The sequence below is a fragment of the Chrysemys picta genome, chromosome 3 (genome assembly GCF_011386835.1).
Source record: "Chrysemys picta bellii isolate R12L10 chromosome 3, ASM1138683v2, whole genome shotgun sequence".
NCBI classification, from domain to species: domain Eukaryota; kingdom Metazoa; phylum Chordata; order Testudines; family Emydidae; genus Chrysemys; species Chrysemys picta.
In genome coordinates, this window is record NC_088793.1 from 63835605 (window position 1) to 63853045 (window position 17441).

General features: G+C 42.7%; 1 protein-coding gene across 2 annotated transcripts in view; it reads left to right on the forward strand.

Annotated features, from left to right (window-relative positions):
• The first annotated feature begins 514 nt into the window (after positions 1-514).
• The window catches only part of SH3BGRL2 (SH3 domain binding glutamate rich protein like 2), a 66785-nt gene continuing 49858 nt past the window's right edge, over positions 515-17441 (forward strand). For both annotated transcript variants that reach the window (XR_010599496.1, XM_005299608.4), the window contains exon 1: positions 515-792. Coding sequence is in view for 1 of the 2 variants with exons in the window: in XM_005299608.4 (XP_005299665.1) it covers positions 748-792 (45 nt within the window). In the remaining variant the exon portion in view is untranslated. The remainder of the gene's footprint in view (positions 793-17441) is intronic.

Genomic DNA, 17441 nt, shown 5'->3' on the forward strand with positions numbered 1-17441 from the left:
TGCCACACTTGGCATGTAGGCAAAACTCAATGTGAAAGAAGCCCTTATTACGGATGTACTTTAATAATGCTGCGGATTAAAACAAGCTATTAGGCACTGTGGCCTGTATCTTCAAAAATGGTCCTTACTTGTCTCTGTTCCACTGTTGATTTGCTAGGGTAGCTAGATCATTGGCCATAAATAACTGGGGTGACCAGCATGCCTAGCACACTGTGGTACTGAGCCCCCCAACTCAGGCCCAAGTCAATGGGAGCTGCGGGTGTGCTACATGATCCCTGGGAATCAGTGTCCCCTCTGGGGGGGCACCAGAATTTGAAGACAGCCAGAATTAGAGGCTACTAAGTAGGTTGTTCCCCATTAATCTACTTGACCTGTCGCCCCCCCCCATCTGGGAGGTGCAGGTTGCCCCCTGGAAACACATCCACCAGCTGGCAGAGCCGCAGCACTACAATTCCCAGCAATCATTGCGCACCCTCCCTTTCCCCCCTTCTGCTTTCATCTCCTGCCTCCCGCTAAGCTCTGGGTGTCTGAGCTGCGCTGCCGCTGCCCAGGCGAAGCGGGAGTCCCCAGGCGAACGCTGTGCTGTAGCTGCTAGAGCGTCTGGGCTTCAGCGGGGTGAGCAAGGCGGGCTAGGTCCTGCAAGCAACTCCCCAGCTCGCAGCAGCGGCTTACAGCTGCAGGAGTGGGAGCTCCCTTAACCCTTTCACGTCTCCCCTTGGCTGGAGAGAAGCGGCGAATGAAGTGAGGATGATTATCCGGGTGTTCATCGCATCCTCCTCCTGCTCGGTGGCGGTGAGTGATGGGGGCGTGGGAGGCGCACCTGGAGGTGCAGAGGGGCAGGCGATAGCTGAGGCCAGCTGGCTGCTTGGGATCCCGAGCCACCCACGCTGCTATCGCTAAAGCTGGCTGGGGGTTGGCTTTTCCCGGCTGCAAACATTCAGCGCAGGAGAGAAACACACAACTCTGCCGCTCATCAAGTGTTTGGAAATTCCAAGGAACCACTTGGATTTGGGTGCTGCTAGTTGCTTAAGGGACCTACATTTCAGATAGTAGTTCGTGGTGAACAGGGGTGCCTTTGTTGATGAGATTTGGTGGGGTGGAGTAAGAAAAGAGGTCTCAAATTTGAGCTATAAATTCCTTGTTTATTTGCGAAACTACAGTATCTGAGGAACTGCCTCATACAAGAATTATTGTTCTTTTTAACCTCTGAGGATAGGACAAGAAGCAATGGGCTTAAATTGCAGCAAGGGTGGTTTAGGTTGGTCATTAGGGAAAAACTTCCTGTCAGGGTGTTTAAGCACTGAAATAAATTGGAGCCGAAGACCTCTCGAGGTCTCTTCCAGTTCTACCATTCTATGATTCCCATAATTTAGTTTAAAAGCAAGCAGAACAGGATACCTGCTTGGTGGTGGTGTTTTTTTTATTTAAACAAAGTGCATTTCCTAGTTTGATTATAAGAGTATTGCTGTGATCGATTGTTCTTATCATGGAACAGCCCTGCCTGTTGTTATTCCACCATTTCCGTGCTAAACTGGATTTAGACTAGAATGCGTTAGCATTAACTGTAGCATTGCTTCCAACATTATTATACTTGCAGGGCCGGCTCCAGGGTTTTGGCCGCCCCAAGCAGCCAAAAAAAAAATAAAGCTGCGATCGCGATTTGCGGCGGCAATTTGGCGGAAGGTCCCCCGCTCCCAGCGGGAGTGAGGGACTGTCCACCAAATTGCCGCTGAATAGCTGGAGGTGCCGCCCCTTCCCGAGCGGCTGCCCCAAGCACCTGCTTGCCAAGCTGGTGCCTGGAGCCGGCCCTGTATACTTGGTTGTAGTCAGTCTTCATCTAGCACTGGCATACAAAAACTTTACTGTGAGAGAAAATTTATTTATGCTGTCCCACTTGTTTTTTGTTTTTTAAAATCAGCCTGCCTGCTTTAAAATAAAAGGTATCTAAAATGTGCAGGGGGGTCTGGGGCCATGTGTGTGTGCTTGGAAAAAAATAAAATGACTAAAGAAAGTATAACAAAATTGGTGAGCTGACACTTAAAAAACATTATCTTAACTCTTCCTTAAGTTACTGATGAGATTTCTTGAGTAAAGTAGCCTAGTTTTACCACGGTTAGTCACGTCCCATGGATAGAGAAGGGGAGTCTTGCAACAGCATTGCTTTAGTCTGAAATATGTGTTTTTCCTCAGGGCACTGTAACAAACAAAATAAATTCTACTGATAATTACAAATTATTGTAAAAAGCAACAGAGGGTCCTGTGGCACCTTTGAGACTAACAGAAGTACTGGGAGCATAAGCTTTCGTGGGTAAGAACCTCACTTCTTCAGATAAGAAGTGAGGTTCTTACCCACGAAAGCTTATGCTCCCAGTACTTCTGTTAGTCTCAAAGGTGCCACAGGACCCTCTGTTGCTTTTTACAGATTCAGACTAACACGGCTACCCCTCTGATACACTACAAATTATTGGAGTCTTTTAGAAAACCCCACAGACCAGCCTCAGGACAAAGGCATATCTGCAAGTTAACAAGTATTTTGAAGTGGGCACAACTCTTTCCTTGAATTAAATTTTGAAGGGCATCAATCATTATGTCCTTTGATTGATAGTAGCTGAAGTCCTTAGTTTTTCTCTTGGCTAATTAATTATGCATGTGACCTATAAATATCTATATTCCTATTTAAAGTGACAGCTTATATTTCCATGAAGACAATCTGAATGTAAATGCTCATCTGAATGTGTTCTTTAATGAGAAACATCAGAGGGCTTCAGATATAATTGGTATACTTTATGCTTGAGCAGTGCTATTACTGGCATTCTTATTTTTTGTTTGTTTGTAGAGAGACAGTGGACTTTGTTCCTGACTGAAGGTTTGTGTATTCTCTTCCTTTGGTCTTTTTATTGTGCACTGTTTGTGTTCAGGTCAGTGGCATGGTGACAGGTTTGTCGTCTGATACAGTTTGGCATGAAGTGCTTGGAATGCTTAGTAGTTGCATACTTAACAGCTAATACAAACTAATTATCCATTTCAGTAGCATATTTAGCAAATACAGAATCTCTTGAGAACTTTAACAGAACATGTTCACTGAGCATTCATCATAGAAACACAACCTCCCATTAACTGTCAGTCAGTTCATATTGTAGTTTCTCATATTTATTTCAAACAATAATGACCTATTTCAGCTTTTGGGTGGGGCTAGAGGAGGAGAAGCTTGATCCAGTAATCACCAGCTAGAATAGTTAGGAATAAGAATGGCTAAAGGTCCATCTAGTCCAGTATCCTGTCTTCTGGCATTGGCCACTGTTAAGTGCTTCAGAGGCAATGAACAGAACAGGTAATCATCAAGTGATCCATCCCCTGTCACCTGTTCCCAGTTTCAGGCAAACAGGGTAGGGATGGATGGGCTAATCTAGCTAGTTATTACCTGACTGACAAACAAGTTAATTTTTACACCAAGATAAGCAGCAGTTAGAGATTCCCTACCATTACCGTGCCATCCCAGTTCTGTGGTTGAAGTGTAGTTTAATTTTCATGTCAATTCATCCACTGGCTTTTCTGCTTTGGTTGCCAGCAGTAGGGCCAATTGTGATGGTGACTTAGATCAGTGGTCTTGGCAGGAGGAGGTTTTTTGTTTTTTTTTTGGCTTCGCGTCAGTTTGGGCGGGAGTCAGTGGTTTTTTTTTTTATGCTTTGGCAAAAATGGTAGAGTTGGCGTGGCAGGGGGTGCTTGCTCAAAAATTTTTTACTGATAGTGTTGTGCGGTTGGAGACCACTGACTTAGATGACATGGACCATTAGTACTGGACTGAGACCATCAACTCACTTCATATAGGCTATTGTACAGCCATCTGAGAGGAAAGACTTTCATTTGTTACTATCCTTGGCCAGAATAGAATAGGTGACATAGAGGGGAAAGGCAGTACAACCCATTACCAATTCCCTGCATTAGTAATACTGTACTCTAAAACAGTGAAGTTTTAAAACTTATTTCTTGATGTTTTAAAAGACCATTTTAGAATCAGGTATCAGAGAAGGGAAAGACTAGCTAGGGCAGGGGTCGGCAAACTCTGGCACGCGGCTCGCCAGGGTAGGCACCCTGGTGGGCCAGGCCAGTTAGTTTACCTGCCGCGTCGGCAGCTTTGGCCGATTGTGGCTCCCACTGGCCACGGTTCGCTGCTCCAGGCCAATGGGGGCTGCGGGAAGCCGGGGCCAGCACATCCCTTGCCAGCACAGCGCCGCTTCCCGCAGCCCCCATTGGCCTGGAGCCCCGAACCTGCCGACGCGGCAGGTAAACAAACTGGCCTGGCCTGCCAGGGTGCTTACTCTGGCAAGCTGCGTGCCAGAGGTTGCCGACCCCTGAGCTAGGTCATGTCCATCATCTTCCAAGTGCATGGAAAGCTTAGCCTGCATCTTCTCCTGTGCAATTCAGGACACAGCATTATCTCCCTGTTTGCCAGGGGCATTAGAAAATAATGAAACAACACATCTCCAGAACCCCACACCAACAGGTCTGGAAGGAACTGATGGTTTGGTTTCCACTCCTTATGACCGCTTGGGTGAAGCTGTAGGACATCCATACGTGTAGGACTGTTCTCTCAAGTGCATTTGCTAGTGCTTTGTCCAATCAAGTTTTACATGTCTTAGGCAATGCTTCTTCCACCATTCTGTCTAGAAAATTATTACTGCCCTTCTGTTCTGCTGTGGATGTACACCTCTACCCCGATGTAACGCGACCTGATATAACATGTATTTGGATATAACGCGGTAAAGCAGCGCTCTGGGGGGCGGGGCTGCGCACTCCGGCGGATCAAAGCAAGTTCGATATAATGCGGTTTTTAGCTCCCGAGGACAGCATTATATCGGGGTAGAGGTGTACTATCTTCTCTTTCTGTTCCATTGTTTGTAGATAAACTAGTTTGATTTAATATTAAATCATGCTAGTATGTCATTCATCGGAATGTTGATTAGTAAGAAAAGACTCAGATGGCTTGGACATGTCAAGTGAATGCTGGATTACAGGATCCCAAAGAATGTGCTATACTCTGAAGCTCGAGAAGTATTTAAAATAGAGGCAGACCACTGTGCAGATTTCATGATGCTTGCAAAGATGATTTAGTATCCTTTGGAATCCTTTGGATGATTGGGAAAGGAGTGAAGAATGTCACGCTGGCTAGCGGCATCAGCTTGTATGTAGATAGATGGAGCAAGGCGTTGTGAAGCAGACTGAATCGGGGTTTGTGATGACCAGCGTCAGAGGAAGAAAGAATCTGCTGCTCGGATTGAGAGCATCGTTAGTGTGTGGGTGTGGCCTATCTGTGGACGGGACTGTCACTCATGCATCGGACTCAGCAGCCATCAAAGAACTCATTGGCGCATACACTATGCTCTGTAAAGAGTGATGGTGCCATTGATTGAATTCTATTTACAATGTGAGCAAATTAAGATTTTTTTTTGTTATATTTGCAATTTTCATAATGCATATCTGAAATAGGAGTGTCAACAAAAGGAAATATGCAAGCATAAGAAGTTACAAAGAAATATCTTTAGACATTGAGACTTAAATTAGTGACTGATTCCTTAGAAGTACCTTAGATTGAAATGTACTCTCTTCCTTGACTGGCACTTGATTTGGAGCAAAGATGCTACATACAAATATAATGTAATGTGGATGTTTCCATGCCTGTGTTGTAGTACTGACTAGGGGATGGGCAGTTTTTGAAAATGCAAAACATTATGACTAGTTGGTATTTGCAGATATACAAATAAAATAGTTTTTTTCACAGTTATGCAAAATCCAAGGGCTGAATTCTGATATACCATCATTTTTAAATGTGTGTGATTTGTTTAAGAAATGTATACCTTTACTACCTGGTCCTTAACAGTGCACTGCTTTGTACCAGAGGCAAAATTCTGAGCTCTGTAAATCGGGAATAACTCCACTGATGTCAAATAGATTTAAATGGTATCAGAATCTGGCCCATTGTAGCTATATTTATAACATTTAGATCAATGTTCTGTAACAAGGCGTGTGGCATGACTGTTTTGTTTTTCATTTCTTAACCTCACTACTGGTATTTTGGTTAAATTACTAGTTATTTTTTTTTTTAAATAAAGATTCAGCGAGCCTCCAATACTGGGCTTGGTTTCTTTGTTATCTACCCAGCAATGTGTTGCCAATACTCTAACAGGGAGACTTAACAAACCTTCTTCCTCTTTAGCCTGTGATAAATCTGGTGTGAATGTGCTTGCATGGAAGGCAGGGTGAAGGACAGGGGAATCAATCATCTTATTTTCATTTAAACTAACCCCCTGTATGCTAACCACGAGGAGTGGTGACATTGCTTGGCAAGTATAATGGTCCAAGTTTACTCCAGTATAATTCCTTTGACATCTCCAGAATTATACCCAGGTTGAATTAAGTGCAATGAGCTGGAAATGTCTCTGAAAAATATACTAACCATTGCTAGCACAGTGTTCCCTTTGTTTAGATGTATCCTCACTGTTTTTTTCTTTCTTTTTAAATCCCTGACATGTGCAATCTGACCTAATCCAAAGAAAAGAAAAATGGTCTGTCTATAAATATATGTAGGAGTTCGAGGGATAAGCCCTCTTGGGGAGGGATGGTGAAATGGTATCCAGCGAGAGGTTGAGCACCAGAAGCAGCAGAGAAAATACCTCAACACTCAATTTTGGTGTTAGAATCCCAAGACTTCTCGAGCACATCACTGTTTCTAGCCCTGCGTATGGTTGATGATGAACTGCAATAGCTCTGATGGCTTTATTTTATTACAAAACCTGTAGATGCAAATGCTTCATGAATTTAAAAATATCCAGTAAAACACCTTTACTTGGAATGTAAATATTCCTTTCAATGTTTGCACCACACAGTCCCGTATCAGTGCTTGTGGGCACTATAGGAAACCCTAAGGCCTTGGGCAGACTAAAATAAAAGTTTTTAAAAATACCCTAGTGTAGACAGGACAAGTTGTAGTTTAACATGTTTGAGCTGGTGCAGTTGAAACCTAATGGGAAACGTCGTAAAGACAGCCTAGCAGGTTTTTGCTGGCCCTGCCACCTCTTGCTTCTTCACCCTATACTTCTGTCCCTTCAGGGGAAGATGTCCTGAACTCAGTGTGCTAATTTACAGGCCTGAGGCAGTGAGTTTTACCTTTGTGTGTATTTTTATCAATAGAAGAAAAGGTGATGGTTGCTATTGTAAAAAAGTTTTTATTTTTTCCTAGCAGTGGTTTAGTGTCTGTGTGCCAGAAAACACCTGTTCTGACTTTTCACCAAATAATTCTAGGGGACTAGAATTTGATCTTTCTTTTGCTTTACTTTTACGAAAAACCTATATTTTTGTCCACATGTTGCTTGTAGTATGATGAAAATTAGTTGAAGATTTGAAGATGTAAACAATCTAACATTCTTCACAGCTTTAGTTACCTTGGACTAATCAGGAACCTGGTTCCATGTACCCTCTGTGTCTGGGATGCCCACTGACAACATGCACAGAGGAGTTGCAAGATTGGGCCTCAACTTGGTAGGATTTCATTAAACAGATTCCAAACTATTGGAGAAAGTTTTAAACAGTTATTTAAACTAATGTAATTCTCCTCTGTGGTAACAATTTATTATAATAGAGCCATGTTCTTTCTCTACGTCTTTTTAAATTAAGCAGAATGATATTAAAGTGAAATTATTAAAATAATGGAATCCAGAGATTTAGTCCACCTGGTGTGCAATACAACATTTAAAAATAACTTCTCACTTTGGAATTTTGTATGCTTTCATGCGTTGCGAAAACCACTATGTTGAAAATGAATTGTATCTGCTAAATTACAAGCTCCATTCAGCCACATGGGCTATCAATGCTTGGGGGAGGGGAATGGAATGACACCAACATGAAAAAAGAATAGGCTTTGATAACAGTGATTAGAAGCTGGACTTTGATTTTTTTTACCAATGTGTAATGAAGATAATTATGGATTTTTTTTTTTAAGGAAACCTGATAGCACTGTAGTAATTACAGTATTACCATTGTGTTTTTTCTATTGTAAAGACTGGTTTGGAGAGATTGCTATCTTAGCTGTTAAGTTTTAGCTTGTTGCAGTTTTACATATAAATTTATAAGTGCAGATTAACTGGAATTTTTTTCCGTTTCCTGAGTTGGATTTTTAACAAAGTGGATATTCTAGTATTTTACAATGAAATTTGACCCAACTTGCTCCAAATGATTTAGACAATATTGTGTGTTATGAAGAAACACATCATCTCTCCATATTAAGGCTGAAGTTAGTTTCTCGTGATAAACCTGGATTTTCAACTCCTCTCTAATTTCTCCAGAACATTGTACCCCAGTTTTTGTAATCACAGAATAGTTTTTATTGAAAAATCATGCAAATGGTCTGAGAGGTTTTACTATTTACTTTCCAGAGATGATATTAATGCTTTTGTGCATCTTTCTATCCTAGAAACAGAATAGTCAAAATAAAAAATGATTTATTCTTTAGTGCTTGATAAGATTTCATTGGTTACCCTAATAATTTGGAGACGTCTACAACTTATTACACAAATACAATTGATCCTAAAAAACAATTGTGATATATATTAAGTATATAGAGATACAAGGTGGGTGAGGTAATACCTTTTTATTGGACTAACTTCTATTGATGTGGGAGACAAGCTTCTCACCAACAGAAGTTGGTCCAATAAAAGATATTACCTCACCTACCTGGCAAGTAACAGTTCTGCAATATTAAAATCAGGAAGAGACAACAATTTACACAAATCACTCCACTGACTTATTATTAAGCCCCCAGAATATTGGGAGCATTCTGGGCTTATAGTTGAACCAGTAAAGTTCATATGCATTGACATTTTAATTTAAGGGCATCTTTCTATTAATGTTAGCAGGCTTTGGATCAACCACTAAAGGTGTGTCTGCTCTGCAGATGGCCCGTGCCTTTGGGCTCGGGCTATGGGGCTGTTTCATTGCTGTGTAGCTTCCGGGCTCTAGCCCGAGCTGTGGGAACCTTGCACGGTGCTAGAACCCAGGCTCCAGCCCAAGCTTGGAAGTCTATATAGCAATGAAACAGCCCCGCAGTCTGAACCTGTGAGCCTAAGTCAGCGGGCACGGGCTAGCTGTGGCTTTTTCCTTTGCTGTGTAGACATACCCTAAGTGCTTAACTATTGCCACATTTTGATAATTTAATATTAAATTGTACCTCTCCGATGTTTGTTCAGTTTCTTCTCAGTCTGTAGTATTACTTCCTGTCAGAATCTTTATTTAAAAAAAAAAAAGTGGATAGACTCCTGTGGGTAACTAAAGAACATGGCAAAATCTACATGAGGATATATAATCTATGATCTTTGCTTATCCTTGTAAGCAAAGGTCAGTAAAAGTAACAGTAGTAGTTGTAATAATGCTTCAAGGAGGCACTGTTCTGATCATGTTCCCAAAAGTCCTTTTGAACATCTGTTTTGCTGTGACTTCTAGTGTGCTAAACTGCTTTATATTCAGATATGACTCCAATCTCTAGCAATTGTGTAACAAAAAGGTTAGCCCTTTTCTCTGAATTCACTCACTCTGGCATGATTGTGAAATGATAAAGAACAATTTTATACATTTTTAAAGATTGTTTCTTTAGCTGGTAGAACTAACAGTTACATGACACAGCTGGCCGATAAAGGGGCCAAGGTGACCACTAGTGAAAAAAAGGTGTATTCATGGGCTAGGCCATTGTCTCATGGAAGTCTAGACACTTACTTCATTCTTTATTGTCACTACTGGCACTGTTTGTAGAATATCCTTAATCTATAAATCACCATGTCTGCTAACTGAATTTGATTTCAATGAGTAACACAAAATTGGATTAAAACAGTTAAGGTTACTGACATTTAGCATCCACAATGCAAATGTGAAAAATCAAGGAAAAGCAAAATTAAGATATTCAAATCACATTTGTTTTGGAAATTGAAAAATAATCCATAACACATTTCATTTGTTAGAAAGCAGCTGTGTAATCCAACTAAAACCCAAAGAGGTAAGAGAACCTGTAGCTGTGTTTGTATTCAGCATCAGGTTTACTTACTATAGTGACAGAAACTTAGGCTTTGATCCTGAAAGACTTCAGTGCTGCTTTGTGTGGGTACAAGAGTCTATCCACACGCAGCTCACTGTAGGCTTTGGTCTTAGATGACTGGTTTTACTCCTATTACCCCCTGCAAAGCCAACAAAACCAAGAGAGTGAGTTGAATTCCATTCTATTTCATGGATCAATTGGATTGTGTGAAAGTTCTTATTAGCTACACCTAGGCAATCCAAAAGCCAAAGTGCCTATTTGGGCAAAGCATTCTAAGCAGCACAAAACTTCAGCATTTTTCCTTTACCTAGTTTCAATATTTTAATTATTGAAACAAATTATTCTAAAACAAATTGTAGGCATGAATTACATTGAATGCAGAGTGCCGACATTTTGTTAAAGGAAAATATCAAGTTAATGTCAGACCTTCTAGGCTGCAATGTTTTACTGTGTTAAGTATCCACATCAGATTTTATCTTGATTTCCTCCTTACTGCAGCAGCGTCTTGACCGTCGTGTTAGCAAAAGATGGTGTAATAGCTGCTGTACCAGATACAGTAAGGCCCCGATACAAAGATCCTTGATGAATTCAGTGGGTTTTGAATCAGACCCCAATTGACTAAATACAATGTTCACAGTATTGCATTGCAGCTTTCTGTGCCTAGTAATTAAACCTTAAGGGTATCTTATTTGTGTGTGTTTGTTTGGCAATGGGGGGGGGGGAGCAGGGACGAGTTGAAAACTTGAGTGTTCTTCAAAAAACAAAATATCTTCAGTTTGTATTTTTGCTAATGTTTTATATTGCTATTCCGAAATGTGAAACTTGTGCAATGTTCTAGGCTCCAGCCTGAAAGCACCCTATTGATGTAATTTATAAATGTAATATAATGCCCCTGGGGTCAGTAGTGGGGATTGAACCAGATAGAAAAGTTGAACCCTGTACTGTCTGAGCTAAAACACTCAGCTCTGTTAGGAAAAAAGGATGTAGGAGACTCATAAGCCTTGGTGGTCCAGCAAACCACACCGAGTAAATGTGGGTTACAAAATCAGAGGTCCGGGTCCAGCAAAGAGAATCAAATTTACTGCAAGACAATTATTAAGAGGGCAAGTGAAGTCTTAGAATGGGATTAGGAACCAACAACTCCATTTCCAATTCTGGATTTTTCACTAATTTTTCACATGGCTTTGGGCAAATCAGGTAGCTTTTTCTACATCTGTGTTCCCCTTGTAAAATCCCGATAAATAATGTTACAGGCTATGAACTAGCTTTTGATCATTTGAAATTTAAAAGGTGTGTGTGTGTGTGTGTCTCATGAAAAGCTGAAGGATGAATAGCTCTGTCTATTTGGAATCTGAGTCATCTAGACAGCATCTCTTTGAAATGCTTCCCCCTCCCCCTCCATGCACATCAAAAATATCAGAAATATCATTAGTCTTGCAAAGTAATGCAAAGGGAATCTGTTGTACTACAGGAGCCATAATAACTAGTTAATACACTGGATTATTATCTCTGTTTCTCATATTGATGATGATTAAATCACATTCCCTGTTACATCTTGCTGTGAAAATATTAAGCCATAACAGGAGATGTGATGAAGCCTTAGCAGAATCAGATGAACATATCTCTAGTTTAATACTGATTAACTGCAGACCCACCTCACCTTTCTTTATTCAGATTTATAAAATGACAGGAGGTGACAGTCCCGGCACTCCAGGTGGCATTTGCATTCATTTGTCTCCTATTTTGTTGCATTGCTATTTTGATATAAGCACAGAAAAGAAACCATTGCAGAGTCCCTCGTAAAGCCATGCAAATTTCTGATGCTCTTGTTACATTTGAGCCTGCAGTGACAGAGGCACTCTACCTATTTTTGCTTCTACTGCATTTCTTAGGTAAGGAAAGCATGTCTGATTCAAGGCAATTTCTATACTCATACTGGGGCTTTTATGTGACAGAAGTGTAATTTTACCAAAGCCAGTTGCATTGACTCCCAGTCCCCTGTTGTAAGTGCAAGACAACACCACTCACCTATGTGCATCTTAGGAAAAAAGAGACATGAGAAGCTAAACCCCCCCACCCCCACCCCAGCAGTATTACATAACCATTCACTACCTAGCTAAACCAATGGTTACTTGCCATAGCAACTGCTGCACTACGTATGCCACAGGAGAGAGGCACTCTTTTCAAAACAGACATCCAAATAGCTTGAAACACCTTGGACATTTCAGAGTTTAAGGAAAAATATGATGCTCCACTTTCCACTATCTAATCTTTAATACAGAGGTGCGACCTTAGGAGGTCCCATATGGTATGGGGCAGCAGTCTTTCCATTTTTATTCTAAATAGGCTTTGACTCCCAGAAAGCTGCTGCAGTGTCACTTAACCAGGCAGTTTGCCATAGCATAGTGTGTACAGTTAGCGCTCTTCCTTAGCGATTTCTAATGTGTTTATTACTCCAGTAGCTAGCTAGCTATCTTTTTAAGAGCTCAGGGTATGGGGGGAGGGACAGCTCAGTGGTTTGAGCATTGGCCTGCTAAACCCAGTGTTGTGAGCTCAATCCCTGAGGGGGCCATTTAGGGATTTGGGACAAAAATCTGTCCGGGAATTGGTCCTGCTTTGAGCAGGGGGTTGGACTAGATGACCTCCTGAGGTCCCTTCCCACCAGGGCTGGCTCCAGGGTTTTGGCCTCCCCAAGCAGCCAAACAAACAAACAAAAAAAGCCGCGATCGCGATCTGCGGCGGCAATTCGGCGGGAGGTCCTTCGCTCCGAGCAGGAGTGAGGGACCATCCGCCGAATTGCCGCCGAACAGCTGGACGTGCCGCCCCTCTCCGAAGTGGCCGCCCCAAGCACCTGCTTGGTAAGCTGGTACCTGGAGCCGGCCCTGCTTCCCACCCTGATATTCTATGATTCTCTATGTTTGAATTGCTTTCAATAGAAAGTACAGGAACTCCTCACTTAACATTGTAGTTATGTTCCTGAAAAATGTGACTTTAAGCGAAACGATGTTAAGCAAATCCAATTTCCCCATAAGACTTAATGTAAATGAGGGGGTTAGGTTCCAGGGAAATTTTTTTCATCAGACAAAAGACATATACACTGTGTGATTATATATAACACATACACACACAGTATAAGTTTTAAACAAACAATTTAATACTGGTACACAGTGATGATGATTGTGAAGCTGGGTTGAGGTGGAGGAGTCAGAGGGTGGGATATTTCACAGGGAATGCCTTATTGCTAAATGATGAACTAACATTTGGCTGAGCCCTCAAGGGTTAACTCGTTAATGTAGCCTCACTCTACAAGACAGCAGGCATGGAGGGAGGGGAGAGAGAATCGCAGACAGAGACACACACTGTGTGTGTGAGAGTGAGAGATGCACATTTCCCCTTTAAGTAGCTGACCCCAGATTTAAGTACACTGCCTTGTTAATTAGATCAGCTTGTTGAGACCGCAGCTACTGCCTGGAAGCTCCCTCTGTCCTGAACCCTGTTGTGTGTACTCCCTGCTCTATGGAAATGGGGTAAGTGAGGTGCAGGAGCAGGGGGAAGGGGGAAACCCCCACTTCCTCCCTCCCCCTGTACAGCAAGCAGGAGGCTCCCCGGAGCAGCTCCAAGGCTGAGGGCAGGAGCAGCACATGGCAGTGGGGGGAGGGACAGCTGAATGCCGGCAATTGGTAGCCTGCTGGGCAGCTGCAGCACAGGGAACTTAGGGGAGTGGGGAGCTGATAGGGGGGCTGCCAGTCCATCCTGATTCCAAGCCCCCCCCAGCTAGCTGCAATGGGCTGCTCTTCCTGCAAGCAGTGGACAAAGCAGGTGGCTGCCAAACGATGTTAAAAGGGAGCATTGCACAACTTTAAATGAGCATGTTCCCTAATTGGTCAGCAACAAAACAACATTAACCGGGACAACTTTAAGTGAGGAGTTACTGTACTCTAAGGAAGAGGCACATGTGATGGTTTGGAGAACCTCATAGACTTTAAGGTCAGAAGGGACCATTATGATCATCTAGTCCAGGGGTGTCAAACTCAATTGCACAGGGGGCCAAAACTCAAAACTCGCGGGCCGAACAGTATAACCATTTATTTAACAGACTAAATATTTATGTTTTTTAACCATTAATATGAACCAAAATACAGGATATCATTCCAAAATAAATACATTTCAACTTAAAATATTTTGCTCTTCATAAAAAAATATCCTGTCAATACAATACATTCAAAATCTGTACATGCTGGAATATTAAAAAATCTGAAAATATAAATAAAAAATTGAATTTAAAGCAAAAGTATAATCATAACAAATCATAACATTCCATTTTCTTGTCCTATTTAGTCAGAGCCTGATACTTGGAGTCTTTTCTTTGCAACAAGTTCGTTTATGTTTGGGGTTAGGTTCTGTGTTGTGAAGATTCTCAGGATCGATTGCAGGTGTTCATCAGTGAGGCGACTCCTGTGTGACGTTTTGTTAATTTTCATCACAGAGAACAGCTGCTCGCACAGATATGTGCTGCCAAACATGGACAGGATTCGAGCCGCATGTTGGCGGAGCTGCGGCATCGCTTCAGGAATGAAGCGAGTGAACTGTGCTGGCCCCGCAGTGTCGTACTTTGCCTTCAGTGTCCCGTTACATTGCAGTTCTATCAGCTCCATCTGCATTTCTACAGGTGCGGTTTCCACATCGACTGCAAATGGGTTGCGAAGCAGCTCGAAGTTACTTTTCTGTGCCTCAAAGTCACTGAAGCGCCGTGCGAACTCAGTGCGCAGCGCGCTGAGTTTTTCAGCAAAGGTGGCATTTGGGAAAACTGTGGCACTTTCTTGGTTCCGTATTACTTGGCAACAGGGAAAGTGAGACAAGTTGCATTGGTGCATTTGTGTCTCCCATAAGCGCAGCTTCACTTGAAATACCTTCACTGCATCATGCATATCGGTTATTATGTGCTCCCGTCCCTGGAGTTGAAGGTTTAAAGCGCTAAGATGCGACGTTATGTCAGCCAGGAATGCCAACTCACATTTCCACTTTTCATCCCGCAGAACTGTGCAGTCTTTCCCCTTACTGTCCATGAACTGGCAGATTTCCTCTCGCAGCTCAAAGTGTCTTTTGAGAACTTTTCCCCGACTTAGCCACCGGACCTCCGTATGATATGGCATATCGCCAAACTCGCTATCTATTTCCCGCAGAAAAGACTGGAATTGGCGGTGATTTAAACCGTGGGCTCTGATAAAGTTGACGGTTTGTGTTACAGTGTTCATCACATGATCCATTTTTAGGACTTTAGCACTCAGCGATTCCTGGTGTATGATGCAGTGATACACTGTCAACTCACCGGCACAGTTCTCCTCCCGCATCTTTGAGCGCATCCTTCCCACCAGTCCATTTTTTTCACCACACATAGCAGGTGCGCCATCTGTTGTAAGTCCAACGAGTTTTTCCCACGGCAGTTTCATGTCGGTTACACTTTGAAATACATTTCCAAAGATGTCTTCTCCTTTCGTTGTCCCGTGCATCGATTTAATGTCCAGTATTTCCTCTGTTACGCACAAATTGGAATCCACACCACGGATAAATATCGCCAGCTGTGCAGTGTCAGTCGCGTCAGTAGTTTCATCCACGGCAAGGGAGTATGCAACAAAATCTTTTGCTCTTTCAATCAACTGTGTTTTCAAATCAGTCGCCATCTCACAAACCCGATTAGCAACAGTGTTTCTGCTGAGGCTTACATTTGCAAACGCTCGCGTTTTATCTGGACAAAGGACGTCGCACACTTTCATCATACAATTCTTTACGAATTCCCCCTCGGTAAACGGCCGTCCTGATTTGGCGATCTCTTCGGCCACAATGAAACTTGCTTTCACAGCAGCTTCACTTTGTGATTTTGCTTTGGTGAAAAACGTCTGCTGGGATGTCAAATTCTTCTTCAACTCCTCTACCTTTTGTAGCTTCTGTCCTGCGCTCAGGTTTTTGAATTTGTTCTCATGTTTCGTCTCGTAGTGCCGTCTTAGGTTATACTCCTTCATTATAGCGATATTACTCCCGCAAAGGAGACACACTGGTTTACCTGCAATTTCAGTAAACATATACTCATTCTCCCACCGGCTTTGAAAGCCTCGGTTTTCAGAATCAATTTTTCTCTTGGCCATTGTTGGGGTCTAGCTTTGATTTGATATTAGCGTTGTATACATCAACAGACCGTGAACTTGAACCGCGGCTTGCCGTTGGCGGCAATTGCACTGCATCATGGGATTTGTAGTGTGTGTTATTGGGGCGTCATATCACAGGGCCATTAAAAACAGATATATAAAACGATTTCGCGGGCCGGATATAATTGTATGGCGGGCCGGATGTGGCCCGCGGGCCTTGAGTTTGACACATGTGATCTAGTCTGACCTCCCGCATGATGCAGGCCACAAAAGCTGACCCACCCACTCCTGGAATAATTCTCTCCCTTGACTCAGCTGTTGATGTCCCCAAATCATGCTTTAAAGACTTCAAGTCGCAGAGAATCCTCCAGCAAGCGACCCCTACCCCATGCTGCGGAGGAAAGCGAAAAACCTCCAGGGCCTCTGCCAATCTACCCTGGAGGAAAATTCCTTCCCGACCCCAAATATGGTGATCAGCTGAACCCCGAGCATGCGAGCAAGATTCTCCAGTCAGACCGTCCGGAAAAAAGTTCTCTGTAGTAACTTTTAATATCCCATCATTGACCATTGTTACTAATTACCAGCGATGGCACGTTATTGACCTACTGACTAAAATCACGTTATCCCATTAAACCATCCCCTCCATAAACTTATCAAGCTTAATCTTAAAGCCAGAGAGGTCTTTCGCCCCCACTGTTTCCCTCGGAAGGTTGTTCCAGAACTTCACCCCTCTGATGGTTAGAAACCTTTGTCTAATTTCAAGCCTAAACTTCCCGACGGCCAGTTTATATCCATTTGTTCTCGTGTCCACGTTAGTACTGAGCTGAAATAATTCCTCTCCCTCCCTGGTATTTATCCCTCTGATATATTTAAAGAGAGCAATCATATCCCCCCTCAGCCTTCTTTTGGTTAAGGTAAACAAACGGAGCTCCTCGAGTCTCCTTTCATACGACAGATTTTCCATTCCTCGGATCATCCTAGTGGCCCTTCTCTGTACCCGTTCCAGTTTGAGTTCATCCCTTTTAAACATGGGAGACCAGAACTGCACACAGTACTCCAAATGAGGTCTCACCAGTGCCTTGTATAACGAAACCAGCACCTCCTTATCCCTACTAGAAATACCTCGCCTAATGCATCCCAGGACCGCATTAGCTTTTTTCACGGCCATGTCACATTGCCGACTCATAGTCATCCTGCGATCAACCAGGACTCCGAGGTCC